This window comes from Bufo bufo, chromosome 1 (assembly GCF_905171765.1).
Source record: "Bufo bufo chromosome 1, aBufBuf1.1, whole genome shotgun sequence".
Lineage (NCBI taxonomy): Eukaryota > Metazoa > Chordata > Amphibia > Anura > Bufonidae > Bufo > Bufo bufo.
This window is the reverse complement of record NC_053389.1, coordinates 395,075,184-395,094,087: the sequence shown is the minus strand read 5'-3', so window position 1 is coordinate 395,094,087 and position 18,904 is coordinate 395,075,184. Positions and strand designations below refer to the sequence as shown.

Here is an 18,904-nt window from a genome sequence, read left to right as displayed (position 1 = left end):
GCGGATAGCAGATTGGGGCCCATCCAGCAGCCCTGAGGGCGCGTGATAATGCTGGTGTGAAACCCCTCTCTGCACCCATCCAAAAAGAAGGTGACAAAGGGACGATCTGGGTGGCCCTGCAGGAGTGCAGCCAGTAACTCCAAGTTGAGGTCGGCTAGTCAGGAGTCCCTGGCTGACTTCCTGGGACAGGAAGGACGAGGGTGAGCCCGAAAACAAAGAGAGCAAATGTGCAGTGCTTGGCACGCATTGAAAGCACAGCCCTTGGCATTAAAATTGTTGCACACCTGGCTACTACTGAGGTACACAATTGGCCTGCCCAGTTTATCTAATGACGAGGAAGACCTGGAGGACCCGGAAGGACCTGGAGTGGGAGTGACTGAGGATCTTGCACCGGATTAGGGCACAATTCCGTAGAATGAAAGATAGATTGGCAGATGGCACACAGGGGAGCCTTCAGACCCGCAAAGTGCCGGCAGAATAACTCCATGTCCAAGTCTGCCCAGTTGGACATGAACTGAAATTGATTCAGGGCCCGGCGGCTTTGGCAGAAAACGAACGATGATAGTAGTAAAATGCCGAGCCGCCGTACTTGTGCCCCAAATCCGCAATCCGGTACAAGTAGGTGTCTAATTCTTCCCTGCGATTAGGGTGAGCGGAGCACATTACATCCCTGTAGAGGCTGAAGGCCAGGACGAACTCGGAAACCGACAACTTCCTATTTAGCCGAGCATCCTTGGCCTTCAGAACCACGGAAACCTCTCCGCAGTTAATCACCTGGTTTTCGGAAATATCCTGGGAGGCAATCAAAATGGATGCCAAATTTACGTCCTTGCCTGCCAGGATATCCTTCTTAATATGCTCTGGAACAAAATGGGAAGGAGCAATTTGGGGGTGGCAGAAGGCCTACCTGCAACGTCCGGAGGAATGGCAGGAATGACTGCCGAACCTGGATATTGCGGTGAGGCTGCTGGCCTGGTTTCTAAAACCGCGACCCTAGTCTGAATGTCCGTGACTGAGCTAACGAGTCTGGCGATGGACGACTGGATCTGAGCTAGTGCCAGCCGGATGGAGTCGTTATTGGACTGCTCAGCTGTCGGACCCGGAGTGGTCATCAGGAGCCGGTATAATTCGGCCTTGCGGGCAGTCGCGGGATGCCGAATCCCCCTGCGATTAAGTTCGGCGATCAACTTTGGCACAGTCCAACTCCTTAAAGATGTGTTGCTATAATGCCCCGAGACAGACGATCCTGGCATATCGGACATGTGAGACATGATGACCTGGGAAAAAAAGGTGAACTTATGTCTACCGGAAAAATGAAAAGAAGCACAGACGGAAGCGGGAATAGCGGCCGAAAGAAAGTGAGAGACTGAAGCGTGTAAAAGTGACCAACGGAAGAACCTACCTGACGGAAACACGGCTTCCAAAAAACCCCAATCGTTTAAATGGAACTAATAAAAAAGAACGGACTTGAGTATCGAACTGACAGTTAACCCTGCCCCAGTGACCGTCTCTGAGCCGACTTACCTGGAATTGCCTCGAAATTCCTAGACGAAACGAAGGAGAGGAAGGAAAAATAACAACTGCCCAGTCTAAAAGAAGGAACAACCGACATCAGAACAGATGTAAAACCCTGAGAAAACAAAGACAAAACCTGGGTGATCCAGGAACATTGACAACCTGGGCGATCCAGGAACATTGACAACCTGGGCGATCCAGGAACATTGACAACCTGGGCGATCCAGGAACATTGACAACCTGGGCGATCCAGGAACATTGACAACCTGGGCGATCCAGGAACATTGACAACCTGGGCGATCCAGGAACATTGACAACCTGGGCGATCCAGGAACATTGACAACCTGGGCGATCCAGGAACATTGACACCCTGGGTGATCCAGGGGACCCTGGAAAACGGGAAGACCAGGAGACAGAAGCAGATTGAGACAGAAAACAAAAATCCGCTGTTTTAAAACAGTAAAGTGAAATCATCACCTTCACATAAACCGCAAATTCTGGTATTATGATGCTATGGCAAAAGGCGATAGGCAAGCAAGTGCTGACGTGCAGATGGAAAAAGTTGCTTCTTCCAAAAGGATACCCTTTCCCTCTTTTTTTTTTTTTTTTGCACGGCCTATGTATAGCTGCTCTGTGTTTAAACGGGCACATACATTAAGGGGAGGTGCTTTAGCCCGCAGGTAATCTGCTGTGGGCTGGAGAGCACAAATGAAACTGCGCCCCCCTTGAAAAACAGGAGTACTACCTGCATCACAAAACCAGAATTTGACAATACCTCCTGTGCTGGAAAAGCCCTTGGAGCCTAACTGGTTTCCAGGTAAGATTTTAGAATCAGTATATGAAGTATAATTGAACGAGCATTCTGTCCAGCTATAAGACGAAAATCTTATTCATTCATTGACACTCATTCTGAGCCGACATGTGACCGGCAGATCACTTAACTAGGATGCCGCTCCCCCAACCCAGCCGCCTGTACTTCTGTGAGCGGAACATACTGGGGGAGAGCGGCATCTAACTTCGCACTCCCAGGGGCTAGAGACCAGGTCGGGCGTGAGGCACAGCTGGAACGGAGCCAGCTGAGCCCCGATTACCTGGCAGGCTGGCGTGTGGCAATGCGGACATCGGCGGCACGTGAGCACAGTATACCGGAAGCAAAAGACACGGGTCGGAAGAAGGAGCACGATACCGCAGTGATGCGTGAGGCTCGGGCGCCTGGCTGAGCGGAAGGTAGGAGAATAAATAGCCAGACGCCCCTCCCACAAATGCAGGCTGGTAACAGCCTTACAATTTGTCATATTTGTTATATTGGATGAACAGGTGAATCATCCTAAAACAGAGCACCCTAACCATACTAGCTGATACGGGTGAGCCACGATATAAATATATTTAATTTTTAATATATATACATATACATATACACTGCTCAAAAAAATAAAGGGAACACAAAAAAAAAATTCCTAGATCTGAATTAATTAAATATACTTCTGAAATACTTTGTTCTTTACATAGTTGAATGTGCTGACAACAAAATCACACAAAAAAAAATAATGGACATCAAATCTTTTAACCCATGGAGGTCTGGATTTGGAGTCACCCTCAAAATTAAAGTGGAAAAACACACTACAGGCTGATCCAACTTTGATGTAATGTCCTTAAAACAAGTCAAAATGAGGCTTAGTAGTGTGTGTGTATGACCTCCCTACAACGCCTGTGCATGCTCCTGATGAGGTGGCGGACGGTCTCCTGAGGGATCTCCTCCCAGATCTGGACTAAAGCATCTGCCAACTCCTGGACAGTCTGTGGTGCAACGTGACGTTGGTGGATAGAGCAAGACATGATGTCCCAGATGTGCTCAATTGGATTCAGGTCTGGGGAACGGGCGGGCCAGTCCATAGCATCAATGCCTTCGTCTTGCAGGAACTGCTGACACACTCCAGCCACTTGAGGTCTATCATTGTCTTGCATTAGGAGGAACCCAGGGCCAACCGCACCAGCATATGGTCTCACAAGGGGTCTGAGGATCTCATCTCGGTACCTAATGGCAGTCAGGCTACCTTTGGCGAGCACATGGAGGGCTGTGCGGCCCTCCAAAGAAATGCCACCCCACACCATTACTGACCCAATACCAAACCGGTCATGCTGGAGGATGTTGCAGGCAGCAGAACGTTCTCCACAGCGTCTCCAGACTCTCACGTCTGTCACATGTGCTCAGTGTGAACCTGCTTTCATCTGTGAAGAGCACAGGGCGCCAGTGGCGAATTTGCCAATCTTGGTGTTTTCTTGCAAATGCCAAACGTCCTGCACGGTGTTGGGCTGTAAGCACAACCCCCACCTGTGTATGTCGGGCCCTCATATCACCCTCATGGAGTCTGTTTCTGACCGTTTGAGCAGACACATGCACATTTGTGGCCTGCTGGAGGTGATTTTGCAGGGCTCTGGCAGTGCTCCTCCTGTTCCTCCTTGCACAAAGGCGGAGGTAGCGGTCCTGCTGCTGGGTTGTTGCCCTCCTACGGCCTCCTCCACGTCTCCTGATGTACTGGCCTGTCTCCTGGTAGCGCCTCCATGCTCTGGACACTACGCTGACAGACACAGCAAACCTTCTTGCCACAGCTCGCATTGATGTGCCATCCTGGATAAGCTGCACTACTTGAGCCACTTGTGTGGGTTGTAGACTCCGTCTCATGCTACCACTAGAGTGAAAGCACCGGCAGCATTCAAAAGTGACCAAAACATCAGCCAGGAAGCATAGGAACTGAGAAGCGGTCTGTGGTCACCACCTACAGAACCACTCCTTTATTGGGGGTGTCTTGCTAATTGCCTATAATTTCCACCTGTTGTCTATCCCATTTGCACAACAGCATGTGAAATTGATTGTCACTCAGTGTTGCTTCCTAAGTAGACAGTTTGATTTCACAGAAGTGTGATTGACTTGGAGTTACATTGTGTTGTTTAAGTGTTCCCTTTATTTTTTTGAGCAGTGTATATATTTTTTTTAACTTTTTTTATGTTATCTTGATTTGCACAAGTGATAGATTTTTTTTCATTTGTACTTTTATATGAAACATTCTTGATACCTTATAATTATTTCATTTGGACTGAAGTTTAAATTGAATCCTATACTGTATGGGCAACCAGTCCTGGCTGTTTTAACCACTAGGCACTGGAAGTCCATTGCCTAGGAAGGCTCCTTGGAGGGGAAGGCTCAACATGATGCATGCAGTATAGATTATAAGGCCAGGGCTACACGGCGACACTGGTCGAGGCCAGGATCGCTGAGCAGCGGTGATCCCATAGAAATTATTGATATTGCCGCAGCAGTCGCAAGAATTCCAGCCATTTTGGATTTCTTGCGACTGCCGCGGCGATCCCATTCATTTCTATGGAATCACAGCTGCTCAGCGATCCTGGCCTCGACCAGTGTCGCAGTGTAGCCCTAGCCTAAATGTTTATTTCTAAACCCTGCTCCTCTGCCTTAGGGCTCATGCACACAGCCGATGTGCGCCCGTGGCCATATTGCGGCAAGCATACGGTGGGTCCGCAATACACCGGGCACCAGCCGTGTGCACCCCGCATCACGGATGCGGACCCATTCACGGATGTTGACCGTGCATTGGCAACCGCAAATTGCGGTCCCCAATACACATAACGGACGCACAACGGCTGTGTGCATGAGGCCTTTCTCTGGACTTACTAGTAAATTCAGAGAAGGGAGGGGATCACAGGTAGCACTGCAGAAGAAAGAGGGAGGGACAAGAACTGCTCCTCTCTTCCTCTAAAGCAGGGATGCCCAACCTGCGGCCCTCCAACTGTTGCAAAACTACAACTCTCAGCATGCCCGGACAGCCTACAGCTATCAGCCTACAGCATGGCATGATGAGAGTTGTAGTTTTGCAAAAGCTGGAGGGCCGCAGGTTGAGCATCCCTGTTCTAAAGGGTGGTCTCTGCACTGATTGGTCGAGAAGCAGTCAGCAGGGGCTTCTAGCAGCTGCTCCACTAATCAGCATACAGCCCGCCCTGCATTACACCTCATGGAAGTCAGCCACACCACAGAGGATTCAGGAAGCACATCATCCTTCTGCAATCCGCAGAGACTTACACAGTGAATGTATATACAAACAGGATTTGTAATGCTGGCAGGGAGTACTTGAAGGGATTGCTGGGAGGAAAGAAGGTAGGTGCTGCCAAATTCCCTTGTGTGTGGTTCAGGGGTGCCATCGCAATCTCGCACAGGCACACAGTGGATCAGCCAGGTGACTTTCATGATGTCAGCTAAATAAGAGATGATGTAGTGTGTCTTTATGTATGCCTGTGATGCAGGGCTGAATCTAACCCTCCAAAGTGGCTATCGAAGTAAGTGTTTTTATGTCCCAATGTAAATGAGCCTACACTCAAACTGCCTCCCCACCAAGCCCCTACTTGTAGTACAGAAGAAACTTTCAATGCAGCAGTGCTCTGCCTCCTCCACAGTTAGTGCTGTGTCCTGTCTTCTGAGCAGAGAAAGAGAGCTGCTGCAGCTGCTTCATGATGTAAGTCACTCTAATACTTCCCTACAGCTTTTGCCATGGCAGTGCTTTCTCTCTTTTTCCTGCTTAGTTTGATTGTACTGCTGACATTTCAGCAAATCTTACTGTCTCTGCACTAGCAAAACAATTCCCATTAGCCCTGATGAAGACGTAGGTGTAGGAGAGTCTTTGTAAACTGAGAAGAATGTTGTGAATCTTTTGGAGTGCTTTTAAATAGGTGTGAAGGTATAATGTACTGTATGTGAAGGTCCGGACTGGTTTCTGACAGGTTAAGGTGGGATGATGTGTAATAAATGTGAGGCCTAGAGGTGTCATTCACAGTGGGTATGAACGCAGGAGGTCCTGGAATATGAGTAGAGATGAGCGAATTTCATATTTTGAAATTCGTTTCCGCTTCGTTGGGTGGTAAAAACAGAATTGCGTTATGGATACCATTACCATGGACCATAACGCAATTCTATGACGGAATGCATAACAGAATGCCTTTAGAGGGAGAGAATTCCCCTGCACAACGGAAATGGAACGGATCCGTTATGCAGCCCATAGACTGCTATTATGACGGAATGAATAACGGAATGCCTCTAAAGGCATTATGGTCCATGGTAACGGAATCCACAACGCAATTCACCTTTTACCAGTAAATGAATCGCAAATGAATTTCATAACTGGAAATTTGCTCATCTCTAGATATGAACTCTTGTGGTCTTGGGTTGCAATTTTGAGCAATGACGGATACAGAGTTGCGTTTATGATGCTGCTAGTACTTGTGGATGTGAGAGCTTGCAGCCTTGGGTTATATATGTGAGTGCTGGAAAGAGAGGTGTCGTCTAAATCAGTTCTTATTGTTTTATGTCTGAATTGGTCTTCTGTCAGCAGTAGTCATCCCTGAGGACTGGAAGGCACAATGTTGCCCTCATGCCCCTGCTGCGGTACAGCACAGTGGAATATTAGTGATCAGATGTCTGCTTCTTGCTTAACCTGACATTTTTTGAGACTTAGAAATCCAAACACTGATAACAGCATAACGTACACAGGAATTTTGTTACACTTGGGTTGTACATGTGACCAATCATTGTGCACACACCATATATATTTATGGTATCTAATACACTAATACACTGTATTTTCCCCTGGTAGCAATGCTTCTAGGAGAATAAATCCTAAATATTTTTTCTGTATGAATACATGTGACAAAAACTTTGTGTGCCTCTGAGCAAAATCAAATGATAAGGATTCTGTCACGATGGTGTCAAGAGCCACGTCTGATTCCGTTATACCCGGGGTCAGGAAGTCGCAGCGGGTGGCTGCGCGCTCTATGTCTAAAGTTTGCGCTATTACTCAATGGTAGCTTTCTATGTTTGCCTTACAATCCTTTTTGTCTCACGCAGGGATCCGTAGCTTCTTCTCCTCAGCTGTTTCTTGTCCAGCAATCCCAACCTCCTTATATTCCCCTCTCCCACTTCTCTGGTTGCCAGATATAGAGCTTCCTGCCTGGACTTCTATACTGACCCTCTGGAGCTGAGTCGCTGTTATTCCTGGTTGTCGTACCAGAGCATTACCCTCCGGATCCCTGTTGGTTGTTTGTTGTCACCCATCTGGGACTATATGTTTCGTCATTATTGTCTGTCCTCTCCCTGGTGTTTTCCTTTAGTGTTAGTGGTGCGGACTAGTTTTCCCACCGCCCTATTCACTACTTAGGGCTCATCTTAGGGAAAGCCAGGGTTTAGGCACGTGATCGGCATACGGGTGAGAAACCCGTCTAGGGACGTCAGGGCAGTCAGGTGCCAGCCTCAAGGTGAGTTAGGGGTCACCATCTTTCCCTCTCCCTTGGACAGGGCCTTTCTTTTCCCTCCCTTTGCGTCACGTATGTGATCGGCACGCCGGTCGTGATAGATTCTTATTGTGAGTGTGTACATGATGTGTAGGTATTCACTAATTCAATGTGGACTTTCACACGGGCTTTTTTTTAAATAAAAACTCCACTGCAGTTTTTGATGCAGAAGTAGATCCAGCAGGAGGTCTTTCCATTATACTGTATATCTCATTCCTTTCCAACCCATTTCTGGCTTTGGCTCAAAAGACTGCATGAAAAACTGCAAAACTTTTGGGTGATCATTTTGTTTTCAATTTTATCTTTGAAGTAAGTTGTCAGATCTTCAGCACAGAGGTCATTTAAGAATGATGAGAGAATGAAAAGTGTCAGATATTGTATAGTAATGAGATGAGGGGTGAAATAGGTCTGTTTAGTAAGGTGTATGGCAGAGTTATAGGTAAAATTCAGTTTTGATATATAATACAGCAGTGAATTAATTTATATATTGTAACTATTAGCATAGAACTACAAGGAAATGTATAATTTACAGAAATAACTATACTGTTCAGTTAAATAGATTTTTCCAGTGTGTTAATATTGGATGGCCTATCCTCGGGATAGGACATCAATATCTGATGAGCAGGGTTCCAACAACCCACATCCCCATTGATTATCTGTTCTACCGTACCTCAGCCAGAAGTAAGGAGCTAAACTATACTACACATTTCTCTAGCGGACAGAACCAGTTTACTACAGAACTGCTCAGATCCTCCAATTCACTTCCATAGGAGCAGTACCGCAGTAACCAGTTCAATCTACTACAGAAATGGACAGATTTATGAAGTTTCAGCATCGGGTTGTGGTGTTGGAGCTACTGCAGAACAGCTGAAACAAGACTATAGAATTTACCATTATGATTGTACTACACAAACAAGCTATTGAACATACCTGCATTTACTATGCAAGGGGAGAGTCCATGGAAAGTCTTTTTGCAATAGACACAAAATGCATATTGGCAGACTGAGCAAATGCCCATTTTACCATCTGGCTCCTGCATGACTGGTGTCTGACAGCTTGGACGTGGACAGTAAACGACATCAACCATTAAATCCAAGCTTGACTTTAAAAGGAGACGATCATAGTGTCTGAAAAGTGGCTCCTCTACAAGATCCTTTACCTGCAAGTAAACATGGACATGAACAATGCACAATCTGTACTCAAACAGAGCTGGAGCTGTTCAGTACAAGATTTTACCAAACAATTAAAGAAAGTGAGATGTGTTTGGGGCGAACACTCTACCATAAAGCACACATTTATTAGAAAGAAAATGTACAATAAAATGAACAATATAAAACAAGTAAAATCACAAATACATCAATATAACCACAATGGGGTAGATGGATGTTAGTCAATGTCCAAAAGGCTATTTACTCCTCTGGCGTGAGTGGTATCTAGAGTTCTTTATAGGGCCTTCTGATATGGCTTTTGTTTCCAGCAGAGGTCCAATATGACCACAATGATAGGTAATAGGTCTTATAAATGTCTGTACAGCGCTAAAGAGGATTCTTGCAATCGACTAATACTTTCATTATGTCAGACTTAAATCCCAAAGTGTTTTATCGGAAGGAAAGGATAATGGTATTCTCGGCTATTCTGCCGCTTACCTCCTCTTTGTAGGGATAATCCACTTGTGTCCGCGGTATTTGTCGGGGGAGCAGGTGAGAGACACCAGGTATTGTATGAGACACCGGCGTCTCACGTTGCTCTCCTCAATGGCCGCGTTCAGTAGTACTCGCAGAATTGCACTTACGTGGCTTCCTGTTTGGTCCGGTAGTGACGTCTTTCCTATATTTGATTCGAAGATATGGGAATTCGATTTCCATATCTTCGAATCGAATTTCCATATCTTCTAATCGAATATAGGAAAGACGTCACTACCAGACCAAACAGGAAGCCACGTAAGTGCAATTCTGCGAGTACTACTGAACGCGGCCATTGAGGAGAGCAACGTGAGACGCCGGTGTCTCATACAATACCTGGTGTCTCTCACCTGCTCCCCCGACAAATACCGCGGACACAAGTGGATTATCCCTACAAAGAGGAGGTAAGCGGCAGAACAGCCGAAAATACCATTATCCTTTCCTTCCGATAAAACACTTTGGGATTGAAGTCTGACATAATGAAAGTATTAGTCGATTGCAAGAATCCTCTTTAGCGCTGTACAGACATTTATAAGACCTATTACCTATCATTGTGGTCATATTGGACCTCTGCTGGAAACAAAAGCCATATCAGAAGGCCCTATAAAGAACTCTAGATACCACTCACGCCAGAGGAGTAAATAGCCTTTTGGACATTGACTAACATCCATCTACCCCATTGTGGTTATATTGATGTATTTGTGATTTTACTTGTTTTATAATGTTCATTTTATTGTACATTTTATTTCTAATAAATGTGTGCTTTATTGTAGAGTGCTCGCCCAAACACATTTCTTTATTTCCAATTTAATACTGAGAGGTAGGGTGTCCTCTCCCTGGGCTTGCAGCACCATACCATAGGCTATATAAGAGAGCAACCACCACCATCACTATATAATTTAAGAAAGTGACCCAGTGTCACGACTGCTATCCCAGCAGCAGTCGTGTCGCACCAGACGGAGGGGAAGGGGGACCCTTATCTACGGATGGGAATAGAATGGCCACCCCTGACTAACCCTAAGCTGGCACCTGTCTGCCCTGATACCCTAGACGGGGTGTGAACCCGTGCGGCGAGCTGGATGCCTAAACCCTCAGTCACCCTAACAAGCCTAGAGTGGGGAAAGGCCGATGGGAGCACTAGTCACCATCACTCATGTCTAGGAGAACAGCAGGGGAAGACAGCAACAAACAAACTATAGCAGAGATAGACTTATCCAGTCACGAGCAGAGAAGGCGATCCCAATCACGACAGTCCACGCCGGACAAGAGGCTCCACAGCAACACCATCAAACGATCTCCTTCAATGGTCAGAATAGAACTGGAAGTAAGGACTATATCTGGCAATGACTGCAAGTGAAACTGAAACTAATATAGTAGCTGGGAGTGGCAGATAGGACTCACCTGAGAAGGATGCCTACAAACTCCCAGTCAGGACAAAAAGGTTCACAAGGCAAAACCCAGATGACATACCCTGAAGCACGGAGCAAACTCACAAGCTATCGCGAGTAGCAAGTCGCTGCGACCTTCTCCTCCCAGACCTGTCTGGATCAGTCACAGTCGTGACACCCAGGCAGCAAAAACTGGTGACAGATTCCTTTTAAAGCAGTTGGCCAACACCTCAAAAATTTTGAGCTTGCCAGGAAACTTTGAAAGCTGAGCCTCTGTGGCCACGTGCTGCACAGGAACACATCACTGCTGAGGTCAATGAATGGCTGCAACAGTCCACAGATGAGTCATCACACTTTTGGTCTGCCAGGGACCAGAATGAGCAGGGATGGGAGCGTTGGCATTGGAATGAAGTGGCATTCAATAGTTGAGTGAGTTGTTTTCTTTCAAACAGGCACTCTTCATTTTTTATTTTTTTTTGGGCTGGGGAGGTCAGACAACCTCTTTAAAGAGAGGCCTGATATTTGTGATCTGCAGATGCCTCCCACAGATTATTTGCAACTCTCTTTCTAAGCTTTCTATAGAAAGAAATCATCAATATTCGGCAGGGGGAAGGGAGGAGGTACCCGAGAGTTCATGAGCTTGAGTGACACAGTAATCCTAAAAAGGATCCCTGTCACTATTTTTTTCTGCTCTCAGATAGGACAGCATAGAAAGCTGGTGACAGATTCCCTTTACACGCACAATAAATGCATACTTGCTAACTCTCCTGAATTGTCCAAGAGACTCCTGAAAGAAGGGGAGATCTCCCAGGGGGTCGGAGGACACAGCTCTGTGTAGGAAACAAGGCAGTGCTTATTGCAGTTTTACTGTTTTCTTCATTTTTTTTTTACATGTATTAGTAACTCACCAGCAATATTCTAGCAGTGTAATTTATGACACCCCAACTCAGTTGCATCCATACATGTTGAATCTTTTTATTATGGGAACCTGGTCATGTGATCAAGTCTGACTCCTTGCTCTAATGTGTAAACAGGAACTCAGTCTCTCCATGTGGCTGACTTTCTGTGAATAGAGCCCTCCTGGCAGCTCTCAGGCCCCTCCCTTCAATCCTCTGTATATCTCTGTATTCTGTTGGAGAAATCATGTCTACTCTTGTAAAGGACCAGGAGTGTTGCTACATAGTAGGGGAGTGTATACAGTGACTAGCTGCCGTTATATTAGCCTCCTGTAATATCTGTGTGTGCTGACTCTCCGGTGCAGTTCTATGGGATGTAGCTTTACACTGCTGTCCATTCCCCTGCATGTAAAAGCTGACAGGGGAGAGAGAGATGAAAGGCAGAGAGAGGAGACAGGCTCAAGTTGCATCACAAAGGAATACATAGATGTAACGGATCTCCTAGCACCCCGACTGGGTACCTCCGTTGATGGATGCTCCAGTATCTTGCATTGTGTATTGGTATGCTCCTCTCTCTCTTCCTCCCCCCTCCTGTTTTCAGGTTTCTAGTTAGTTTAGCCTAGCCACTCCCTGTTTTCCCAGTAATGCCCTGCTCATAGTGTGCTCAGCTAGCAGCAGCAGCATCCATCTTCTGAGTTAGGAGTTGTTGTTGGCATAATTCTTTTACCATCTGAATTACCCTGCAACCTCTTGTAATACAATCTCCGGATTAAAAGGCTACTTGATTAACGCCTGGGTGTCTGATGTGTAAGCTGTAAGTGGAGAAAGTCAAATTCAACAAGTCACTCCCGTGCGCATAGAGGTTGCTGTACACAGGTGTGTGATTGTATATAGCTGACTTTTGAAATGCCACAGGGGCCCCTAATTCCATAGTGCGGCCCCAGCAGAACCAAATACCACAGTGCATGACAATAAAGTTAAAATCAGGAGTCAGAAGGGCACCTGCGGCTGCCGACCAGGTACATAAGTAGTTGATCCTCCTTAACTCTGAGTGCGTTAGCTCATTACTTACCTGGCTGGCAGCTGTGAGAAGGACTGAAGTGGCCCCCTGGGTATCGGCCCACAGGGAAGTTTCCCTGTAGGGTCTATGGCCAGTCCGACCTTGGGTCTGAGCTTTGTATAAGAAAGAGTCTGGTCTGGGGCCTGCATACAGGTAAAAGATGGGTTTGGGGTGTATATACAGGGTAGACTGGTTTGGTGTATGTATGAAGGCCATGATCTGGTGTCTGTATACAGTCAGGGGACTAGTCTGGTGTCTGTATACAGGGGACTCTGTATAAGGGGTCTGTGGACTATTCTGGTCTATGTGGGAATGGTTCGGGAGTCTGCATGCAGGTAGGGAAATAGTCTGATGTCTGTACATGAAGAGAGCTGGTCTGAGATCTGTTTATGGGGAAGTGGGCTGGGTCTGTATACAGGAAGGAAACTTGTATGGGGTCTTTATAGAGGGAAAGGATTTTACTGAGGGCTGTATACATGTGGGATTGGTTTGGGATCTTAATATGAATATAACTGGTCTAGGGTTTGTACTATATACAGGAGGAACTGGTCAGTGGCTTTTATAGACAGTATACAGGGAAGGGCTGATTTTGGGTTTGTATATGGGGGGAATGGTCTAGGGTCAATATACAGGGACGGGACTGTTCTAGGGTCTGTGTATGGGCGGGGGATTGGTCTGGGGGGGGTCTATCTATTCCCATGAGACCACAAGTAATATTAGCTAGTGTAGTGTGTGTTCAGAAAACTGCTTCATACTAAAAAACCCTGGTTCACTGCTTCACGTAAAAAGTGGTTTGCATTGTTTTTAATAAATAAAAGGGGCATGACATTTAAAAAAGGGTATATCTTATTTCCAAAAAATTTCCATGACACACAATCGATGCCTTGTTCCTAAATCACCCAGATAATTATTTCAAAATTTGGTCAAGATAAGCAGCCTATTTAGTAACTCAAAAATACAATACTTGCCAAATTGTAGATCAAGATACTTACAAAACATAAATAAATTAAGTAGGCCCCAACAAATATAGATAACTAGTAGACAAATAAGAGTCTTGTATATGAAGATGTAGTCATAGACATAATACAAAACACATTATCATACTTGCATAGAAATAAGTGACTAGACTAGAGATAGAAGAAGAAAGATGGAAGAGATTACAGGATGAGTGAGGAAGAGTTAGAAGTTTTCCCACCTCATAAGGTGATGGCACTTTATTAGGATATGCCATCACTTTATTATCACTCGGGGTCCAACCTCTGTGACCCCATTAATCCTAAGAAGGGGGCACGGTGCTGATGTAGTACACTGAGGGACATTCAGTGTTTTTCCCTGCATAGTAGTGTTCCCATGCACAGTGGGTCGTTGGAACGCTGTTGTGCAGGGAAGGACTGCGCTGCCTCTTTTTTCTCAGAATTACTGGTAGTCCCAGAGTTAGAACTTCCATGATCATAAAGTGATGTTATATACCAGCCATCAGTTTATGGGATGTGAATACCTCTAAAAGCATTCACTGGTTCTGAGAAACATTAGAAATAAATTAGAAGATGCGCTTAGGAAAAAGATAGGAAATGTGGGAGAGGGAATTGATAGCTTGCTCTTATGCCTAATTCTGCATCTAAGTCTCATCAAGGGTTTGAGCCCTATCAATCAAACATTGCTGTCCTATCCCATAATTTTTTTTGTAAATCTACAATGTAAGAATTGTGTCTAGCCTCATGTGATGGTTTTCTGCTGGACCTCTGGAGCCCATTATTGTGTAGCCTACACTCACCAGAAAATCCTGTCGTAAGCTAAAATGCTAGAGTCCAGGCCTAACAAAATGACTAAGCCTTAAATGAAAGGAATGTGCCAGAGGGAGATAAAACAGAACTGGATCGCACATCCACAATGCTATGCTTTGATCTAATTAAACACGCTTCTCAGCGCCATATTGAAGTGTCATTGACCTGTAGCTCCTGATAGCAATGGACATGTTGTGTTAGACCACTGTTCACATGGTGCAGTACTGCGTGGTGGCCTTTGTTTTTGTGGTGCTGTGCTGGGTGGGTGGCATTGTCAGACAGCAAGGTTGCTGTTTGACTCCTGGGTCCCGCTGCCTACTAGGGCAGTGCCGCTTTGTCACCGCATTGCGCTGCGCCTTTTTGTCAGAGTAGGTCCCACTGAAAGAGGCGACCTTAGAGTGGTGAGTGGGCTTATGCCTTTTGATCAAAATGTACACTAATGCCTCTTGTACAGCATGCAGTATGGGCGGCTGTACACTTCAATATGGCGCTGAGAAGCGAGTTTAGTTAGATCAAAGCATAGCATTGTGGATGTGCGATCCAGTTCTGTTTTTTTCCCCCTGACATCTTAAATGAAAGGAAACCTTTCATCCTGATAATGCTAATTAATCTGCAGGCAGCATGTTATAGAGCTGAAGATATATAGCTGATTATATGATATATACTAGTATATGATATAAAGTTTTGTGGGAAAGGATTCAGTAAAACTTGTAATTTTTCCATGTATAACCATGCTCATTCTGGTATTTGAAGTCAAGGAGGCAGATCTATCAGTGATTGACAGGCTTACCTCTATGACTCTGCATACAGTTATAGCTGTCAATCACTGATAGGGCCGTCTCCTTAACGTCAAAGCCCAGAATGAGCATGTATATACATGGAAAACTTAAACGGCAAATCCTTTCCTCATAATCTCCATTGAGTTTTCACTTACCTGAGCAGGTGTTGCAACAGACGTGCACTTTAGTTCAGGACAGTTTAGTGCATGGACTTGTCCGTCCTTAATCTGGATTTCAAAGTAGTCCTTGAGACAACTATTACAGTACACATGCTGGCAATCCTTAAAGTGGGTGCACTCACTGCCCAATTTCTCAATAAAACAGATATTGCACAAGTATTGTTTGCTATCAAAAGCCTTCTTCTGTTGAGCTTCATTGAAGTCCAAGATGTATTTCACCAGGGCAGGCACTGACTGCACGTCTTGTATGGCACGCTTGTCCAGTAAGACCCCATCAGCGCAGGTCTTTTCAGATTGAATACAACTCTGTAGACCATCACTACACAGATCAATCTCATATGGAGATTTTATATTTAAGTAATCGAGTGTCTCCTCCTTCAGAAACTGAATCCATGCAAACAAGACAACACATCCCCAGTTCTCCTCCCAGAGGTCATCTAAATGCTGGCATAACAGAGTCAGCTGAAATCATAAAAAATAAAAATTCAGATAAAAAATAAAAAATGTATTAGTGCAAGTATACTGTTACAGTAAGTATGCTTGGGTATATACACTTATGTATTCAAAATTTTCAACTAGGTATAATGAGACATTGAAAAGAATAGTCCTCACACTGAGCACCATATTCATCAAGCCTCGCATCACCACTGCCACTTTTTCCAGTGGGTGTACCTGGCAAGTCACACCCTTTGTGACTTATTTACAAAGAAAGGTCACCACTATTCCACATGACAAAATAAGCATAGTGTTGAGGAACGGTTGAGACGTATGCATATATATCCATGCATGCCTGCAAACACGTGCGGGCATGTATGGTATATATGTGCATACATTAGCCATAGCATCATGGGACGATGTACGCAAATGTGCCCAGCATCTGCGCACGTCTGCCCATGGTGATCCCCAGGGGCTCATGGTGGCCCCTGTGGGAAATATGTGCCCCCTTATGATGTAGGGGCTTGTGCCCCCTTATGATGTAGGGGCTTGTGCCCCCTTATAATGTAGGGGCTTGTGCCCCCTTATAATGTAGGGGCTTGTGCCCCCTTATATAATAATGTGCCCCGTCTAGATATGTCCCTAATATTAATGTATACATGTGTATGGATGTGCCCCAAGCAACCATACGCATGTATATTATATATATCCCCCCCCCCCTCCTACAACTGAAACCAGGTGCATCGGTGTGAATGTGCCCCAAGCATTCGCACCGATGCAATCTGGCTAATTGCATCAGAATGACCGGACAAGGGTCCGGTCATCCTGATGGATACAAGGAGCTCAGATTCAACAGAATCTGAGCCCTTTGTTGTAATTAACCCCAGCGCCGCTGGAGATAATTACACATGATAGAAGAAGGGGAGAAGCCTCTCCTCCTTCTATTATGCGCATTCCGACAGTGCGATTACTATCGCACTGTCCGGAATGCTAGGTGCAGCAGGCGGGAGATCAAAGGCTTCTCCCGCCTGTCTGCAGCGCGTCCCCGATGTGCTGGCCGGCGCAGTGACGTCATATCACTGCGCCGGGCCACGTGGATGATGGGCGCGCGCGCGCCCCCTGGTGGACGGCGCGGGAGTGCGGGCCGCCGGGCATAAATATCCGGAGGCCCCTGCACTCAGAGTTCAGGATCGGGGCCCCCACCTTGAGAGCGCATCGGCGCTCAGGACAACGCGGCCCCCACTCCTGCTCAAGGCCACGACCGGACCCACCACCTGATAGGAGAGCGCGTCCTGCGCTCCGCAGTGAGGATCGGGACCCCCCCCCCACCTGGAAGAGTAGCGCATCCTGCGCTCAGGACAGGCCTGACCGGACCCCACCATGCAAAACATTAAGTATCGCCCCCTTATTTACCCCTATCCCACCAACACCCCTGGTAACCCCTAACCCTTCTATACCCCACTGTGCCTCACCCCTACCTATAACCCTTGCATTGCTGCCTACCCTGTCCCACCAACGATAGACACCCCTGGTAACTCTCCCCTGGTAATCCCAATCACCCCTGGTAACCCCTATAACCCCACACCCCTTGTTCCCTGACTGCAACCTACTGTGCACCCTGGTCCCTGATAACCCTTGAACCCCTGGGTTACCCCTACCAGGCCAGGCATATACCCTGTCCCCTGGTTGTACCCCTGGTCCCTTGCCTACAACCCCTGCATACCCCTGGTTAACCCCCTGCCTGTAACCCCTATTACCACTGGTCCATACCCTAGTCCCTGCCCTGTTACCCTTGCTGGGATTAACCCTTATATTGTGGTATCCCTGATTAACCCTGTTGTGCACCCCTATTACCCCATAGGGATAGTATAGTACCAGGTGGGTGGGCTGTGAATATACTTGTATGTGTGAACTGTATAGTTAGTTGATGGGTGGAATTGGGAATGTGTAGTGTAGTTTAGGCTGTATTGTTAGTGTATTGCGTGCGTAGTGTATTGTAAGTAATAAATACTGTTACTTGTAACTATCTGTGTAATGTGTAGTTATTGGCGATAGTTAGTTAGTAAGGCGCTTGCAGCTAGCATAGTGATTAGTGTAAAGCATAGCGAAAGTATAGTTGTTATATAAAGGCATAAATAGGCGGAGTTATCACTAGACAGCTCCTCCCATTTATGAATATTAATTATCGATATTTGCATAAATATTGGTGATTAATATTCCCCCTTTACATTGGCGAGCCAGGCCCACTGCGTGGATTTTGCGTATATTTTTGGTCTTAAGGCTGAGGGTCGCTGGTACTGTGAATTAGCGGGCAGGAGAGACGCGGTCAGCGGAGTGTCTGAGCGTCTAGGACCCGATAATTCGTACAGGAGAAGCGATACTTCCCTTAGAGTACCAGAAATAAAACAAAATCTTTTGCAGAGAATCTATAATCTCTGTGTACTAATATTTTTGTATTTGCTTTACACGGTCACCGTCGCTGGGGTAAGAGAAGAAGGATACGTCACGGAAAGAGATCCATCTTCGTTGGAGGTACATAAAAGTCCAGCTGGTCGGGAAGAAGCGATGCGGAAGAAAAGGACTTCTTTCAAGCAGCTGCAAGGGACGGGAAAGTACAGCACCAACAAGAAGATGGAGGCTCAGAAAAATGTGAGTATGAACTTCTCCACACTCCAACACTTAGCCAAAAACAGCACTTTTAATCCCATTGTTCCTACTACATACAAATCCGCTGAGCTGCTGTGGTCCGCTTTATTGGACCAGATGTACGCTCATGACCGGGTTTGTATTAGTAGGAGTGTCTTTAACAAGACCACCAAACGCCTCCAAATG

General features: G+C 46.1%; 1 protein-coding gene across 1 annotated transcript in view; it reads right to left on the bottom strand.

Annotated features, from left to right (window-relative positions):
• Positions 1-18,904, bottom strand: part of LOC120977793 (E3 ubiquitin-protein ligase RNF14-like) — an 82,310-nt gene that overhangs the window by 23,222 nt on the left and 40,184 nt on the right. The window contains exons 4-5 of the mRNA XM_040405913.1: positions 15,614-16,099; positions 8,800-9,028 (exon numbers count right to left, since the gene is read on the bottom strand). Coding sequence (XP_040261847.1) covers positions 8,800-9,028; positions 15,614-16,099 — 715 coding nt within the window. The remainder of the gene's footprint in view (positions 1-8,799; positions 9,029-15,613; positions 16,100-18,904) is intronic.